The sequence below is a fragment of the Sus scrofa genome, chromosome 15 (genome assembly GCF_054392235.1).
Source record: "Sus scrofa isolate SSC_HxYL_T2T_F1_AM1 chromosome 15, Sscrofa_HxYL_maternal_Yorkshire_Landrace_v2.0, whole genome shotgun sequence".
In the NCBI taxonomy this organism is placed as follows: Eukaryota; Metazoa; Chordata; class Mammalia; order Artiodactyla; family Suidae; genus Sus; species Sus scrofa.
In genome coordinates, this window is record NC_139397.1 from 24,784,345 (window position 1) to 24,803,742 (window position 19,398).

At 33.9% G+C, this 19,398-nt stretch overlaps 1 protein-coding gene across 5 annotated transcripts in view; it reads left to right on the top strand.

The window, feature by feature from the left end:
* LRP1B (LDL receptor related protein 1B) overlaps window positions 1-19,398 on the top strand; it is a 1,884,722-nt gene that overhangs the window by 1,197,175 nt on the left and 668,149 nt on the right. For all 5 annotated transcript variants that reach the window (XM_084998912.1, XM_084998914.1, XM_021076285.2 and 2 more), the window contains one exon: window positions 2,240-2,422. In XM_084998912.1, coding sequence (XP_084855038.1) covers window positions 2,240-2,422 — 183 coding nt within the window. The remainder of the gene's footprint in view (window positions 1-2,239; window positions 2,423-19,398) is intronic.

A 19,398-nucleotide genomic window follows, 5' to 3' on the forward strand; every position in this document is an offset into this window, starting at 1 on the left:
ATTGAAATAAGCATTCCACTCAGTTCTGGAAATTTCTGAACTATTGTAGCCCAATTTGGTTTTAAGGAAATTAAGTTTAGGGATTTCAAACATTTCCCATAATGACCATTGATAACCTAAATTGCCTTTGTTAAGTTGGTTCATTTAGATAGAAATGCCCATGAAGAAGGACAATGGCTTTTAAACATAAAATTGGCCCAAGATTTTGTAGGAGGAGAGAGTCCTGCAAAATTATTAGATAACTGGCATCTAATTTCCTAAAGGTTTTTCCTCTAGAGTAAAGAATAATTTTCAGCTTAAACAGCTTACATCATAATCAGTTCAATTCAGATAGCTTGCCAGCCCATCCCAGACAATTCAAAGGAAACAGCTTGGTTCTGAAGGAGGTAGGCCAAAGACTTTTTCAGCCAGTTTCTAAAGAATAGCCCTTTCAAAAGAATAGTCCAAAGACTGAAAAACCTGACTCCATTTCAAAGAACTCCTGTTTTCAAAGGAACAGGTTGAAGCTAGCCAGCTTCAGGAGAAACAACCCCTATTCTGAAGGGAATAGGCCAAACTATCCAGTTTCAGTGAAAGAGTTTGTTCTCAAAATTAGACCCAAGTGCAAACTAGCAGTTCATGTACAGAACGAGTCATAAACCAGAAAGACAAAACCTTTAAATAGATTCTCAGTAAATCCTGGAGAACTTTAGGTAGAAAGAGTATGTGAGTTTGAATCCAGTAGAAGACATGCCTTTAAACTCTAGGATCAACAAGAAATGCGGTGAGCATCAGTGGACTCAACTGTAGGTACTGCACAGTTTGGCTCACCAGCCCTGGAGCTATTAGGAGTCTTCTCTAGTTCCCATATGAGCCACTAACAAACAGATTGCCAGATATTTATTTAGCAAAGATGGGTTTATTTGGGATCAGCTGAGAACTGTAATTCAGGGTCTGTAATCATGGCAAGTGTATGCAAGTTTCCTTACAGCAAGGAAAAAAAGAATGATTTTATGAAGAGGGGAAGGAAGTTGGGAGGGCTATGGTGAACCGAGTCCTTGGCTTTTCATTGGCTGAGTCCTTATGAGGAAAGAAGAAGAGTCTTTATTCCCTGTCATGGGCTCTGCCATAGTTTCAGGGCATGGCAGCTCTCTCTTCTGGTCTCTCAAGTCTTCTTAACTGAGGTTCCTGTTTATTGATGTTTTCACAATTTTGACCAAATCAGCTCATTAAGTAATGTGTAACTCAACTTAACTCGTCTCACATCTATCATAATGATGTACAATAATTGCTGTGATAGATATAATGTAAAATTATTGCTGGTTGTAGCTACATGAGATACACAATAAATTTGTTACATTAAAACTTTAGTCTAGAAAAATATATACTAAGATCTTTATTTTACAACAGTATTTGAGATTCTGGTAAATATATCTCATAATAGATATTAGTAAAAATTTAACATAATGCTGATTACAGTCATATTTCTTAATTGCTATACTGTAAACACATGTGTATCATCAACAGTTATATTTCCTTATTCTTGTGTAGGCTTACCTACAAAATTTACCCTACATTTTTTGCTTTAGGTTTTGAGGAATAGTGTTATCTGGGCACAATATGAATTATTAATTGATAAACTGAATCTGAACCCATAATGTCTCATTACATTCTTATGTATAAGTTCTGATTCTAGAATTGAACTCTTATGTCCAGAATAATTTTTTAAATTATCTGAGGGTTTTATCTTTCAAAATTTTGAACATTATTCTTCAAAAATTTTGTTAGAGTGTACTTATTATTAGTTGGTTATTTACCTGTTATGAGTGTGAAAGAAATTATGTAAAGAAATGTCAAAAGAGTAAGCAAAGTCTAAACATTTAGAGTAGAATATAAAAATCTCTTTTATGTACTATAGAGAGAATCCCTTCAAAGATACCATTGTTAAGGTAGTAATTGAAATCATAGCAGAACAGTCACATATTATCTTATTGTTTTTTTCTCTTTTTCCTAATATACATGACTCTTTCAGGAATTTTGTGAGAGGCAAAATATATTTTCTCTAATTATTAACACTTCTAAAATGTATATGAATATGCTCAAGGGTATTGCAGCTCTTAAACAATCCAAGTAAACGCATAGCCTGTCTAGTATCACAATGCCTAAAGAAAGAAAAAATTGAAGGAAGTATTATGAAACAAAATCATAATTTCTCTCTTGTCTTACCCCCCTCTGCTTCTCTCCTTCATTTCAATTTAAGAGATTCGTTCTCCTGCTGGTTGTAATGAGCATGAATTTCAGTGTCACCCTGATGGAAATTGCATTCCTGATCTGTGGCGCTGTGATGGGGAAAAAGATTGTGAAGATGGTAGTGATGAAAAAGGCTGCAGTGGTACCTTACGATTGTGTGATCACAAAACCAAGTTTTCCTGTCGGAGTACAGGTAAGCAGAACATCAGGTTCAAGTTCTATCTCAGGCTTCCCTGCTGTAGGATACTTTTGGGCCATTCTCAGTCCATTTCTTACCTTTATAAAAAGAATCATGTGTTTCTAGTAGATTTGTTCACATTCCATATGTGGCAATCCTTAGACTTTGCACAGGTCTAAAAATATTCTCTGCATCAACTCAGTTCAACATCCAAATTCACAAGGAGAAGTGCAGAGAAGTTTTTAACTTGCTTCAAGTCAAAAAAAGTCAAAAGAAATTTTAATATGTTGACTCACAGAGCCGGCATGGGAGAATTGGGATTTGAAACCAGGCAATCTGGATTCAGAGTCTGGAATTTCACAGTCCAGAGAGAGACATGTGTGCTACACCCACATACAGCATTCCAATTTTCATAGATAAAGTCTCACCATAAAATTTAATAAAGATGGCTAAAGGGAAAATCAGAATTATGTATGTTTATTTTCAACAAATTTCCTAAGTTTTACTGTGCAATTGCTGGACCTCATTAGCATGAAAGTGATGACTGTCATTCAAACCTTTGATTTGTTGTGAAAGTCACTGAGGCTTTTATTTTTTAATGAAGTTTTTGTATTATTATGACTTTTTATTATTACTATTATTATGACTTTTCCATTTTGTTTTTCTACATACAGTGCTACCTTACATGATAAGCCAACATTTATCTCTTTTCTCTAGACTGGATCATGAGTTCAGAGAATTAAATACTATAGTGTAGTTTGTGAATGATTGGTATCATTATCCAAATAACCCATGGAAAGCATTTTCTGTAGATTTTAGGATATATTCTGGAATCAGCTCTGGGATTTCTTTTTTATGAGAAATTGCTTCTGAATTGCTTAATCATGAGTACTTAGTGATTCATTTTGCCCCTTATTAAGTATTTCAACCAAAAAGTATTGCAGCTATGGGTAAGCAAACACTATAGAAACCACATGGTCCATAGGTGTTTAAAGATATAAAAAGGAATTGCGTTTCTTTTCTTTTCTTTTTTTTTTTTTTTTTTTTGTCATTTCTTGGGCCTCTCCCATGGCATATGGAGGTTCCCAGGCTAGGGGTTAAATCGGAGCTGTAGCTGCCAGCCTACACCAGAGCCACAGCAACATGGGATCCAAGCTGCCGCGTCTGCAACCTACACCACAGCTCAAGCAACGCCGGATCATTAACCCACTGAGCAAGGGCAGGGATTGAACCCACAGCCTCATGGTTCCTAGTTGGATTCGTTAACCACTGCACCACGACGGGAACTCTGGAATTGTGTTTCTTAAACACACCTGTTGGTTACAATTAAGCATTCAAATAAGAGAATTAAGAAATAACTGTAAGCTAACATGGGCATAGATAAATAAGTACTCCGGAGTTCTACTCCTGGTGAGGGGGTTATATTTTCAAATGATTATCTTTCCAACAACATTTTTAACAGTCAGGTGACTCCTTTCAATTATTTCACAAAGATTCTTAGTTTGGGGGTTATTGGTTAGAAGAATATGACTTTGAGTTTAGAAATTATCTTTTTGGAACATTTTATATTAATTGAAAATTAATAATGACTTGTTAAATGAATGAATTATTAACTTAATAAGCAAGTTTTTATTTAGAAGGCTAAATTTGGTGCCAAAGAACCAATTATTTGACTTAGGCTAATGTTATCTTAAGTATATAAAATGCATATTTTTTCTCATGTTGCTTCTGGCATTTGCTTTATTGGGCTAATGATGTAATATATCAGATAACAGTCTTTAATAGGTATATGAATAAGAAACTGAAAGGCTATAGAAAAACAAAACATAAATTTACTTGAATACTCCTGAGCTAAAACTAACTTAATATGCTAACACGATTTAGCAAAATCTTGGAGGTGAAAAAACATAAAACCAGGCTGGAATTTCCATATAAACAAGTAATTATAAATTTCTTCATAATAATTTCTAAAAGCTATATGTTAGTAAAAACTGGTTTACACTGTGACCTAAAATATAGAAATAACAAATAACAGGGTTAATAGAAAATTTCAAGTGATTTGATTTATCTGATATGAGTTTATTGATATTTTACAATGAACTTTTATGAAACAGCTTTTTTTTTATTATGACACAAAAAATAAATCTGAATTATGAGGATGGCTGGTAGAGAGGGGGCAAAACCTTTTCCTCTACTCACAGAGAGGAAGCAAAGACAAGGGAAAAGGACCTGGAGCTTATAGGGATGGCAACTTGTGGAAAGGTGAACATAAGGGAAGACTAATGAGAGATAAAAGCCAATTAATAAAATTTGTGTAGATTCCTCTTTGTGCTGACTTTGTAACATTTTCATGGCCTTAAAACTTCCCTGGGAAAGAGTTTTATGTCAGTTCTTATTTCTCAAAAGTTTATACTTTTAGTCAGTAGAGAATGCTATATGAAGGCTTCTTTCGCATCTGTTGAATCTCAAATGCTTCAGCTCAAAATAATGCTTTTGCTAAAGTGGCAGTTTGGGGGATAGTGTATTTTGATCCCAAGCACTGAGTACCTTTGGAGAACTGGATTCAGAGAGACATTTTTACATATGGTGATTTGGGAATTGAGCTATCCACACAATAATGTTGTTAAAAAAACAGTCATCTCATAAATCAACATTTACTATTAAAAGCAGAACTGCAATTAAACTCATTGCATTGTAAAAGGGAAATGTGTTGACATGGTGACTGTAGTTAATAGTACTGTACTGTAGAACTGAAAGTTACTGAGTGTGGAACTTAAGTGTTCTCATAATAAATGAATAAATGAATAAACAAATAAGTAGGAGTTCCTGCTGTGGTACAGTGGGTTAAGAACCCGACTGCAATGGCTTGTGTTGCTGCAGAGGTACAGGTTTGATTCCTGGCCCAGTGCAGTGGGTTAAAGCATCTGGCATTGCTGCAGCTGCATGATTGGTTGCAGCTGTGGCTCTGATTCAGTCCCTGGCTGGGGAACTTCTGTACACTATGGATGCAGCCATAAAAAAATAATAGGTACATAAATAAAGGGGGAATGTGAAAGTAGGAATTTAACTATTGATCTGCTTCTAACTTAATCAGCGGCTTAACTATAGTAAACCAAAATGTATCAAACTGCTTGAGGAGTAATAATTCATAATTAATGTATGAATATTTATGAACATTGCAGATATTAAAACAAACCACAATATAAGCATTGGATTAAAAATATGTACGCATCTATAATCTTTTTAATATTTTTGTTTAATTAAATTCTCAGTTTTACAAGCCAAAAGACCTTAAAACCACTTAAGATATTAAATTCAGAGTTCATATTTATTTTTGAAAAAATTCTAAATGCTAGCTTGAACATTTAAAAATTTTTAAGGCAATCAATTTATATTTGGTAGTTACAATGGCTCTTCTTTTATATATAAATTATAATCTGTTAGTATAAAATTAAAATTTCTTTATTCCAGTAAAGAAGAGAATGAGAGCTAAATTAAAGTGTAATACAACCATTATTATTTCAGAGTTTTAATCTCAAAGGATCTATCTTTGACCAGGAACTACATTCTCCCACATTTAGGCTCTCAATCCCAGACAAACAAATTGCAGTTAGAATTGACCCTTGACGGAGTTCCCATCGTGGCACAGTGGTTGACAAATCCAACTAGGAACCATGAGGTTGCGGGTTCGATCCCTGACCTTGCTCAGTGGGTTGACAATCCGGCGTTGCCGTGAGCTGTGGTGTAGGTTGCAGACGCGGCTCGGATCCCGCGTTGCTGTGGCTCTGGTGTAGGCCAGTGGCTACAGCTCCGACTGGACCCCTAGCCTGGGAACCTCCATATGCCGCAGGAGCGGCCCAAGAAATGGCAAAAAGACAAAAAAAAAAAAAGAATTGACCCTTGAACAACCAGGGTTTGTCCTACATCCACTTATATTCATATTTTTTTAAAAATAAATATATTGGAAACTTTTTTGGAAATTTGCTGCAAAATTTGAGAAAACTCACAGAAGAACCACATAGCCTAGAAACATTGAAAAAATTAAGAAATAGGTATGTCATAAATGCACAACATATATTAGATACTAGTCTATTTCTTCAATTACTACTTTAAAATCTATACAAATCTATTACAGAAAGTTAAAATTTATCAAAACTTACACAAATATTTAATGTAATAGACATGGTATAATTTGCAGTCAACAGAAATATAAACAAATTTATTGATGCAGTATTAAACTGTAACTGTATAAAATTGACTGTAGTATTTACTGTAGTACTATAATAATTTTGCAATCACCTCCTGTTGCTATTGTGGTGAGCTCACATGTCGCAAGTATCTGCTGAAAATACCATGTGACACTAGTCAACTCTGAGTGAGCAGTTTGTCTCTCTGGTAAATGGCATATCACAATAAAAAGTGATCTCCTGTGGTTCTTGCATGTTTTTCATTGTGTTTAGTGCAATACCATAAACTCTGAATAACACCATAGAGCCCATGTGAAGTGCCACTAGTGATGCTGGAAGTATTTCCATGAAGCAGAGAAAAGTCATAGTATTACAAGAAAAAGATGAATTGCTTAATATCTACTATAGATTGAGGTCTGCAGCTGTGGTTACCCACTACTTCAAGATAATGAATCCAGCATAAGGACCACTGTAAAAAATCAAAAAGAAATTCATGTAGCTATGCCAGCAGGTGCAGGTGCAAAAACTTTGCATTTGTGAGATACCTTTTTATCCTGTACTGAAAATGCAGGTTTTATGTGACTGCAGCATTGCTATAAGAAAGGGATACCTAAAGACTCTAATATTATTTGAGAAAAAGTGAGGCCATACAACAATTTCAAGCAAAAGGAAACAGAAAGTTCTAAACTGGAGAATTTAATGCCAGCAAAGGATGGTTTGAAATTTTTATTTATTTACTTATTTTTAATTTTTGTTTTGTTTTGTTTGTTTGTTTTTTAGGGCTGCAGGTATGGCATATGGAAGTTCCCAGGATAGGAGTTGAATCAGACTGCAGCTGCCAGCCACAGCCATAGCCACAGCAATGCAGAATCCAAGCCACATCTGCAATCTACACCACATCTTGCCATAAAACTGGATACTTAACCCATTGAGTGAGGCCAGGGATCAAACCCGTGCCCTCATGTCAAGTTCTTTACCACTGATCCACAATGGGAACTCCGATGGTTTGATAATTTTAGAAAGTGATATGGTTTAAAAAATGTCAAGATAACACGAGAAGCAACTTTTGCCAACATAGAAGCAGCAGATGAATTCCAGATGGCATTAAGAAAATCACTGAGGAGAAAGGAAATCTGAATGAAAGGTTTTTAATGCAGACAAAAGTACCATATTCTGGGGAGAAAATTCCACAGAGGACTTTTATTAGGAAAGAAGAAAAGCAAGCGCCAGAATTTAAATCAGGAAGGGACAGGCTAACTTTACTGGTTTGTGCAAATGCAGTCAGACCTATGATCAGTAGCACCCTTATCTAGAAAGAGGCTAACCCCTGAGCCTTGAAGGGAAAAGATAATTGTTGGCTGCAAATCTTCTGGTTTTAGAACAAGGAGGCCTGGACAATGAGAACTCTTTTCCTGGATTGATTTCATCAATGTTTTTTCTCTGAACTCAGAAAGTACCTTGCGAGTAAGGGTCTGCCTTTTAAAGTTCTTTTGATATTGGACAATGTCCCCTGGCCATCCAGAACCCCATGAGTTCAGTAGTGAAGGTGTAAAAGTAGTTTACTTGCCCCCAAACAACATGTCTCTAATTCATCATCTAGATCGGGGGTCATAAGGACTACTAAGTTTCATTACACATGGTACGCTAGACAAAGGATTGTCACTGCTGTGAAGAAAGCCCCAATCAAGAGAATATCATGAAGGTCTAGATGGATTACTCCATTGAAGATGCCATTATTGTTAGAGAAAAAGCTGAGAAAGCCATCAAACCCAAAACAATAAACTGCTGGAGAAACTGTGTCCAGATGGCGTACATGACTTCACAGGATTTAAAACAGAGACAAACAAGGAAAGAGATTGTAGATACGGCAGAAAAAGTGGGGTGTAGGGGAATGAAGAGTTTAAAAATATGGATCTTGGAGAAATGCAAGAACTAATAGACACCACAGCAGAAGAATTAACAAAATAGAACTTAATGGAGATGAATGCTTCTGAACTAGTGCCAGAAGATTAAGAAGAAATTTTAGAAGAGGCAGTGCCAGAAAACAAATTAACATTAGACAATTTGGCAGAATGGTTACAATTATTCAAGTTGATTTTAACTTCTTTTATGACATGGGCCCTTCTGCGATGCAGACACTAAAACTAAATCAAATGGAGTAAGAAGAATTTGTTCTATACAGAAATATTTTTTAAGAACTGAAAGAGCAAAGAAGCCAGAAATTACAGTGTATTTCTATAAAGTTACACCAAGGTGTATCTGCCTCTCCTGCCTTCTTTACCACATCTGCCACCCCAAGGACAGCAAAACCAACCCCTCATTTTCCTCCTCTTCCTTAGCTACTCAACATGAGGATGACAAGTTTGAAGAACTTTATGATGGTCTGCTTCCACTTAATACAGAGTAAATGATCATCATGTCCTATTCTTAATAAATTATCTGCTGTGTATGTGCAAATGTCTCTATAAAAATCTAATAACTCTAAGGCAAGAATGGTATAAGATGTTTTGTTGTTGTCATTATCACCTAAATATTCATCATGTGGAACATCAATTACAAGACTGGTATGAAGTGGATAGCCTGTCCTAACATAGCCATGAGGTGAGTCATATTTAAAATATAAAATTAGTAATGTGTTAGTCTTCTTACTGTTTTGTAACTTCACTTTCAAAGAACTACCATACAGCATACCTCTGTCTCTCATAATTGTAGGAAATGTGTATCAGCCTATCATCACAGCTAACTGTTTCTTAAAAAAAGTAACAATGCTTTTAGTTTTGTAATCTGAATATAACTATAATACCAAATATCATAAAATATTTTGACAATTTGTCTATCAGCCTACTATCAAGCAATCATATCAATTATACTAGGCTATCATAAAGCAATCATATTCCTGCTTCTTCATTATCAATGCATGAATTGTCACCTGTAAATAAATATGAATCTTATTCACATTATTTTTTTAATTTTTGATGTCCATTATTAGTAACACATATAGTTTCTATGGTATTTTTATCATGTAAGACAATATTGGCGTAGGCTCTGACAGAGAGAAAATTCATCTTGTGAACAGAAAATGTAAACTTATGTATCGATAAAGCATAGTACCATAAATGTATTTTCTCTTCCTTATTATTTTCCTTAATAACATTTTCCCTTGCCCAGCTTAATGGTAAAAATACAGTATATAGTGCAAAATATATGCTAAGACTTTCAATCAACAATAGGCTTATTAGCAGTTAAGTTTTGAAGGAGTCAAATGTTGTACTTTCAACTGTGCCCATTACCACACATTGAAGATCAAGTGTATATTATCGTTAGGGAATAAGGGGAGGAAATTTCAAGTCTTTATTTCATGGAAAAAAACTCTTTTACATTCTTCAGAATTGAAAAATAAATTTTTTACATACATTGATGGCAAGATTATAGGGGAAATAAGCCCTCAAGCTGTTGGTAAAAATACAAATTTGACTCAGCCTTCCCACTTCTAGAAATTCATGTAAAGAATAGCAGGAGTGCATAAGAATATATACACAAATATTTTCAATGTAACATTTTGTTTTAATGGCAAAAAAACTAAACACATTCTCCATCAATAAGGGAACTATTTAATGATTACAGTGCATTCATACAATGAGTATTCTAATGCCATTAAGAAGGCGTATGAACAAATTTAGATGAAGGTGAAATTCTAAGTACACACTTTAAATCCTCTCTCTACTGCTAAAAGCACATAGAGGTGATAATAAAATGCAGCAGGATAAAATGAGAGAGATATAGCTCTATTAACAACCAATATATGTCTGATGAACTAAAATTAAAAAAAACTAAAATAAAATAACAGAATAACAAATGGTGATCTGAGAAGAAGCTGAATGTCTGATTGGGTTCAATTTGGAGATGCACAAGTATTCAAATCTTAGATTTAATGGGAAATAAAGCTGTCCCACATGAAGCTGATTAGAAACCAAAAAGTAGAATATGATTCCTTTATTTCTGAAAGGATAATAAAGCAAACAGAAGTTGCTTCTAGTTACTGTCTAGGATGGTTACTTGATGAAGTTGTTTGCCTAGAGCAAAGAGAGGACATAGGCATTAAACCCAGCCTCTGACTGGCTTAAAGACTGAATCTAGTAAAAACATCATATGTTGGGATAGAACCCCCCTCTCCCCCAAACCAAATATAAGACGTATTTCTTAACCAAGAGTGCTAGCAGTAGTGGGTTGGGCCGAAGTGGAAACAGCAGTGTATTTACATGTAATGAGTAAACCTATAAACTCAGAAAGGAAACTGCTATCCAAGATAAGACTGAAAACTAAAACTCTAAAATACATGAGTAAACTCTCTAATGAAACCAGCTATCAAAATCCAATCACTGTAAGATGAATTTAATCAAGTAAATGAAAATGAAAAACAAATCTTAAAAAAAGGTTAAAAAATATGTTTGAGACCCTCAAAGGAAAAAAATAGAAAATAATACCCCTAAAATGAAAAAGAACATATGTGGATTTATATATATTATAGATAGATATGATATATAAATACAGATATGATCAGAATAATTATAACAGGAAAAGGTGGAGAATGAAACATATTTAGATTTGAGAAGGAAATATATCCACACGGTATTTTAAATAAACTCTAGACTGGACACAGAGAAGGTGAATTGAAAAATAATAATATATGGTTTACTCAGAAAACCTCACAGAGAAAAAGCAAATAAAACAAGAAAAGGCAGTCAATATATATGGTTGAAAAGCTACCATGGATACTCTAAGAAATTCCATGAGAGAATATAGATACTAGTAGTAAACAAACACAAAATAAAAATATCCTAGGTTTCCCTGAACTGAAGAACTTGATTCCTCAAAAAGAAGTATATTCAGACTTCTGAGTAGAATTAATGGTGTTAACCCAAACCTATATGTCAAATTGTAAACATCAGATACTGAAACTCCCAGGGATAAAATCAGATTATCTAAGAAATGATTGAGAAATGCACAAGACAAAAAGGTATAGGAAGTGAAGGGGAAGACACTCAGGCTAACATTCTATACCTAGCTAAAATATTATTCCAGATACTATAGATATAAAAAGTGCAAGGCATTTTTCCACTAAAGCCTCACTAAGAAAATTAACAGAGCAATAAGAAAGTAGGATTTAGTGACAGAATGACAGAGATAAGTTTAGGGACCAGAATAAAACATTGATGAGACTTAGAAAGCATATTTAATGGTTAAAAAAAAGGCAATTTTCAATAAAGATTTTTTCAGTCTTGAATATCTTGTTTTAAATAACACACAGTAAAAATTACAGAAACCAAAATGTGAAAGCTGTACTAGAAGCAATAAATTTTATTCACTTCTTTTAGTCCATGAAAAGTTAAATGGAGGAAAAATAAGCCAGAATGTAGAAGATCTGAGGAATTAATATTTATCTTAAATTAGTGAAAATTCAATTCTGTTCCCAGAAAGCAAAAAAATAAACCTTCTTTTACAAGGCTCATGGAATATTTTTAAAATGAGCACTGTTGTCCTAAACAACTTCAATAAATTCCAAGAAGTAGAAATAATCTAATTCTCTTATCATCATATAATAAACCTAGAATTATGAAAACTACTTTTCTGCTTGGAAATTAAATAATAAAATAAAATGGTCTTTACCTTAACTTTAGAGGGAATCAAATTAAACTGATAGAACTTTTACAAAATAAAGATACATACTTGGAGTTCCAGTTGTGGCTCAGTGGTTAATGAATCCGACTAGGAACTATGAGGTTGTGGGTTCGATCCCTGGCCTTGCTCAGTGGGTTAAGGATCCAGCGTTGCCTGAGCTGTGGTGTAGGTCACAGACACAGCTTGGATCCTGCATTGCTGTGGCTGTGGCATAGGCCAGTGGCTACAGCTCTGATTCGACCCCTAGCCTGGGAACCTCCAAATGCCATGGGAGCAGCCCTGGAAAAGCCAAAAAAAAAAGCCAAAAAAAAAAAAAAAAAGATATGTACTTATCAGAAAATATGAAACATAAGTAAAACCCTGTCCAAAGGAGTAAATTGTTAACTTTTTAAGTTTATATGCAGAGTATCCCAAAACTCAATGTATTTTTAAGTTTTAACAATTTCAGAAGTATAAACGCTATAAAATTGCAAAAGACATTAGAACCTTCAGTTATTTTTAACATATATTTAGTTTTATGAATCCTGAATAATAAAATTTTAAGTTTGTTTCCAGTAGTTTAATTACAGTAGTTCTTTAATCAGAATATGAGCTGAAAATATATTTAAAATGTTATATTCAAAATATATAAAATTACGTATGGTTAAAACTCAAGTTGCTAAATTATAGGAAGTTTAAATAAACTTTCAAATGATTTTTATGCTTGTCATATTTATATTCCTAAAATTACTAAAGTTTAAACATATTCTAAGACTTTTGAGACACTTGTATTTACATTAAGAAATTTTTTACATATTCTTATTAAAGTCTAGTTGTTTTATCATGTTGTATCAATTTCTACAGGACAGCAAAGTGACCCAGTCATAGATAGATATATATGGTATACACACACACACATACACACACACACACACACACACACACACACACACACACACATTCCTTTTCTTATATTATCTTTCATCATGGTCCACCCTAAGAGACTGGTTATAGTTCACTGTGCTATATCTCATTGCTTATGTATTCAAAATGTGATAGTTTTGCATCTACCAACCACAGACTCCTGGTCCATACCACTCCCTCCCCATCCCTTGGAAACCACAAGTCTGTTTTCTATGTATGTGAGTTTGTTTCTGTTTCATAGATAGGTTATTTTGTGCCATATTTTAGATTCCACCTATAAATAATGTCATATAGCATTTGTCTTTTTCTTACTTCACTTAGTATATGTTCTGGTTGCAGTCATGTTGCTGTAAATGGCATTATGTCATTCTTTTTAAGGCTGAGTAGTATTCCTTTGTATATACGTAACACATATTCTTAATCCATTCCTCTGTCAATGGACATTTATGTTTTTTTCCATGTCTGACTATTGTGAATAGTGCTGCAATGAACATACAGGGGCATGTATCTTTTGAAATTGTAGTTTTGTCCAGATATTTTTCCAGGAGTAGGATTGATAGATCGTATATTCAGTTTTCTGAGGAACCTCCATACTGTTTTTCATAGTGGTTGTACCAATTTACATTCCCGCCAATAGTATAGAAGGGTTCCTTTTCTCTATATCCTCTCCAGCATTTGTTCTTTGTAGATTTATTGATAATGGCCATTCTGACTTGTGTGAGGTAGCACCTCATTGTAGTTTTGATTTGCATTTCTCTAAAAATTTGTATGTTGAGCATTTTTTCATGAGCCTACTGGCCATCTGTATGTATTTCTTTGGAGAAATGTCTGTTTGGATCTTCTGCCCTTTTTTCAATTGCATGGTTTGGGGTTTTTTTGTTGTTGTAGAGTTGTATGAGATGTTTGCATATTTTTTAGACCTAGCCTTTGTTGGTTGCATTGTTTGAAAATATTTTCTCCCATTCCATAGGTGGTCTTTTTTTTTTTTTATGGGTTCCTTTGCTGTGCAAAAGCTTGTAAGTTTGATTAGGTCCCATTGGTTTATTTTTGCTTTTATTTCTATTGTCTTGGGTGACTGACTTAAGAAAACATTTGTATGTTTGATGTCAAAAAATATGTTCTCTTCTAGGAGTTTTATGGTGTCATGTCTTATGTTTTAGTCTTTAAGCCATTTTGAGTTTATTTTTGTGTGTGGTGTGAGGATGTGTTCTAGTTTCATTGATTTACATGCAGCTGTCCAGTTTTCTCATTACTACTTGCTGAAAAGACTTTTTTTCCCAATTTTATATCCTTGCCTCCTTTGTTGAAGATTAATTGACCATAGCTGTCTTGAGTTTATTTCTGAAGACATTTTTAATAATTTTTTTGGCAAGACATATGAGAGAAAGTATTCACTAGTTTTCCTTATGACTTACTGTATTTCTCAACTCTCTTGCAGTTAGATGAAGGGTGAAACGACTAATTCTGGCTAACGGGCTACGAGCAGAAGGGATTATATCACTTCCAAGCTAAGGCAGTTAAGCTATAGGGAGAACTCTTTTTGTTTTGTTTTCTTTCCTGCCGACTGACCCTTTAAATTACAGATCCAGCGGGCACACATACAAGGAGGAAAGTTACTTTACTTTCACATGTATATATGGTCACAAGCAATTAACTTTTACTGAATTAGACCACTGGATTTTAGAGTTTGTTACTGCAGCCCAGCTTTTTCCGACTAATGCAACATTGAACTCAAGAACTTAGAAAATAACAGAACAAACCAAACCTTTAGAAAAGAAAAAAATAGGCAATATATTTTATAAAAATTTTAAAAAGTGACCAATATATATCTCTTGTCACTATTCCACCAAATGCTTCAAGTCAAGATGAAAAATGCTACCAGATATTTAAGGAACATTGTTACAATCCCCTTTCATCTCCTCTAGCACATTTGAAGGGAATAAAATATTTGCCATTCTTTTAAGTAATGTAATGTTCATTTTCCAACCCCCAAAATGAGTGCCTCCCGTTCACACAAAAATTACAGAATGTGTCTCTGATGACTATTACTACCATCATTCTAGATAAAACATGACCAAATCCAGTAATGCATTAAAGGACTAAGTCACTGTTAAAAAATATCTTACTCTCTTTAAAAGCAAGAATGGTACAAAACTGAAAGAGAGAGTTAACAGAATAAACTGGCAGAAATATTTGCAACATGGATTATGAATAATTAGCTCCTCGATTTCATTTTTTAAAAGACAATAACCCATATAAAAGTTGGCAAAATTCACAGAAAAAGAAGCAGTGAATGCTATTAAACATATAAAAAGACAATCAACCTCACTCATGAAAGAAAGTAAAATCTATGGTGGGAAATGCTTTTTTTTTTCAGTAGCAGATTGATGGTTATTAACAAAACCAATAATACCCCATGATACTGAGAATATATGAATCCAACCTTTTGAACTTCAATGGTAGTTCCTTTGGTAAAATGTATCACAGTTGAAGATATGAATCCACTTTCACCCATAATTCCACCTCAAAGAATTTTTCATACAAAAATATATATATGAGGAGTGATATTTACAAAGATAATTCATTTAAATAACTTTTTTTAGGATTTGAATAATGTGCTTAATAACCTTAAGCCAAGAGATTTATTGAAACCCTTACATGCATAGCAAACTCATATTTTTTCAAACATGACCATATGTTAGGTTCCAAAAAAGTCCTAAAATTGTCAAATAATAGACAATTCACATAAAGCATTCTCCATTCAAAGTAATCAAATTATAAATTAGCATCAAAAAGATTAGAAATCCATGCATTTGAAAATTAAAACTACAGTTGGAAATATGGATTGATAAATAAATCATAATACATATATTTAAATAATTATAATTGAATGAAATAGCATGTTCTACACAATAAAATTTCTGTGAAAGCTTTTTTTCTCAAGTGGATTTTGTTCTAAATTCAAAGAAAAAGTAAGTTTAAAAAAAAAAAAAACAGAGATATCCTGTATACGCCCTGCCACCCTATATACACAGCCTCCTTCACTATCAACATCCTACAACAGAGTGGAACATTTGCTACAATCAATGACCCTACATTCCTCCATGGACACCTCACTATCATCCAGAGTCCACAGTTCACATTGGGGTTCACTCTTGATGTATAAACTATGAATTTTGACAAAAGTGCTACCATAGCATCATACAGAATAGTTTCAATGCCCTAAAAACCTGTGCTCTACCTATTCATCCCTCACTCCTTTCAACCCCTGGGAACCACTGATCTTTTTTACTGTCTCCATAGATTTGTCTTTTCCACAATGTCAAATAGCTGGAATCATATAATATGTAGCCTTTTCAGATTAGCTTCTTTTACTTAGTAACATGCATTTAGGTTTCCTCCATGTTTTTTCATGGCTTGTTAGCTCATTTCTTCTTAGCGTTGAATAATATTTAATTGTCTAGTTGTACAACAGCTTATTCATTCAACCAACTGAAAGATGTCTTGGTTGCTTTAAGTTTTGGTAGTTATGAATAAGCTGCTCTAAACATCTGCGCATAGGTTTTTGTTTGGACATAAGTTTTCAGCCCTTATGGGTACATAACAAGGAATGTGATTGTTTGATCATATGGTAAAAGTATGTTTGGTTTTCTAAGAAATTGCCATACTGTCTTCCAAGTGGCTGTATAATTTTGCATTCCCACCAGAAATGAACGAGGAATTATTGTTTCTCAATATCCTTGTCAGTATTTGGGTATATCAGTGTTGTGGATTTTCTTCATTCTAACAGGTATATAGTAGTATCTCGTTGTTGTAGTTTGCATTTCCCTAAAGACATATGGTGTGGAGCATCTTTTCACATTCTGTTTGCAACTAAATTGTTTTTAATAGCTAAATGCTGCAAACAACCTAAATAGGCCAGAAAAGGGCAATAGGTAGAAACATGGCATACCCATATGGTAGAATACGTTGCAACAACTTTAATGAATAGGAATCACTATAATGCACTGACATGGGTGTTTCCTTCTGATTAAGTGTTGAGTAAAAAGGTAATGAACATAATAGTAGGCAAAGTATGTGATTTGTTTAAATAAAAAGAAAATAAATAAAAGTATATTATTTTCTATAATAAAAATATTTCTAGAAGGATTCACAAGAAACTGTTGTCAATATTTGTGTTTGAATGGGGAGAAGTGTGGCTAGGGAAAAATGCGAGAAGGTGTCATACTTATATAATCTCCCCTTATGATTGACTGTGTGACTGTGTTTCCAGGAGTGGTGGTAGATTGATGCTGACCCATAACTCTAGATTCCATTGGAAGAAGCAACATACCTGTTCAAGTCACATCCCAGCTCAGGGTAAAGTGTTAAGGATAAAGTGGTGCTTAGCAAAAGAATGTAACAAAACTAACTTACACACAATGGGATTTAACTCTGACAGTGGCTTCCTAAACCTCATCCTCTGTTCTGATCCCCTAATGTAATGAAAATCACTTTAGTGTTGTGTGAATGGCAATGTTATTCTTTTCCATGTTGAGGTGGTTGTTTTTTTTTCTCCTTTCCCTACTGTTGTATCAGTAAATAAAAAATGAAGTGGTAAATTTAATCACTGTTACAAATCGATCTGGATAATTAGAACCAAAAATATCCTACAATGGAATAGTGATTCTGTTGGAATTGTAAGATGGATAGTATATGAAGAATTTCTAAATGCAGCATTTTTTTTTTCCTTCCTGTAACCAACTCTATGGAATACTTTTATTTATTTCAGATGAAATAACATGATGAGCTCTTAATTGTTTCTGTGCTCTAAAACTAATAAAAATTATTTCCGTATTGCTTTTTAAAATCCTTGTATGTTACTCTTTTGATCCCTCTTGGTGGCAGTTTTAAATGCTTTACTGTATACTTACTCTTTTCCCCCTTCCTTCCTGTATCTAAAATAGGAACTACTCTCCATTTTTCCCAGAATGGCTTTTCTTTAGCTATTGATCCTGTGACCTCCTACATCTTGTGGGACCTTAGTTACTTATGTCTTCAGTTTCTTTCTTCACACTATTTTTTCTTCTCTTTATAAATATACCTAGCACAATAACCTGTGATTTTATTAGCTTTTCCTCTCTTCCTCCTTCTCTTCATTAAATCATCTCATGTAGTGAGTGTACCTGGATGTCTTTTCTCTCATTCATTCCTTCACCTTTTGCTAACAGCCTACCCCTATGTTTGTTATGAAAGTTGCTGTTGCCATGGTCACCAGGAATGACTTCTCAGTCCATCCTCTTCTTAGTCTTGAGTCTTGCTCTGCCATTCAATAACTGTATGAGTTCACCTCAATTACCAGACCTCTCAAAGGTTTAATTTTCTCATCCGTAAAATAGAGGATAATAATAATAATCAATAGAATGTACAAAAAGTACCCAGAACACAGTGTGAGCTTAATGAACAATACCTTCTGCAAGTAATACCACACAGTGTCTTTCTCTGTAATACTTGACCTTTCTCTCTAGCACATATCCTCTTCCTGAAACTTCTTCTTATGGAATCTCATATTCAATTTTCTGCTCTCAACATTTAAGTTTCTATTTTTATTTCACTTTCTCTTGTCCTTTTCCCTTTGTCTACACTTATATTTAATTTAAAAATATCTCAAACACATAATCCATCTCAGACATTGCATGAATTTTTCTCTTAATTACCTCTTTTGTTCCTTCTCATCTTTCTGCAAGATATCCATTGTGATCTCTTCTGTTCCCAGTTTCAACCATCACCTCCAGGTAAATGCCTCCCAAATTTCTATCACTGATATTTAACCTATGCTTTAAAACCAGTTTTTCCAAATGCTCTGCTCAACATTCTGCTTTCTATCCAAAGCCAGAAATTTTTCCTCATTTCTCAATTTCTGTTAGAAACATCTTCAATCTCCTGAGCATTTGGATTTAAAGCAGAACCTGCCTTTTGACATTTCTAGCTTGTAATAATTTTCCAGGTCTTACTAATGCTACCTCTATAATTTCTCTAATATCACCCATTCTTGATCTTTCCAATTACATATTATAGTTTAAATATAAGCCTGTATTATTTCTCACTCAGAACTTTGTGGGGTCTACTGTTTTTATCCCTTACAATTATTTTCAGTCTATTCTACACACATCTTTAGCTTCCTCTTTCTTCTTAATTTGGAGCCTGAACGCATAATTTCTCAGTCTTTCAATGGTTCTCCAT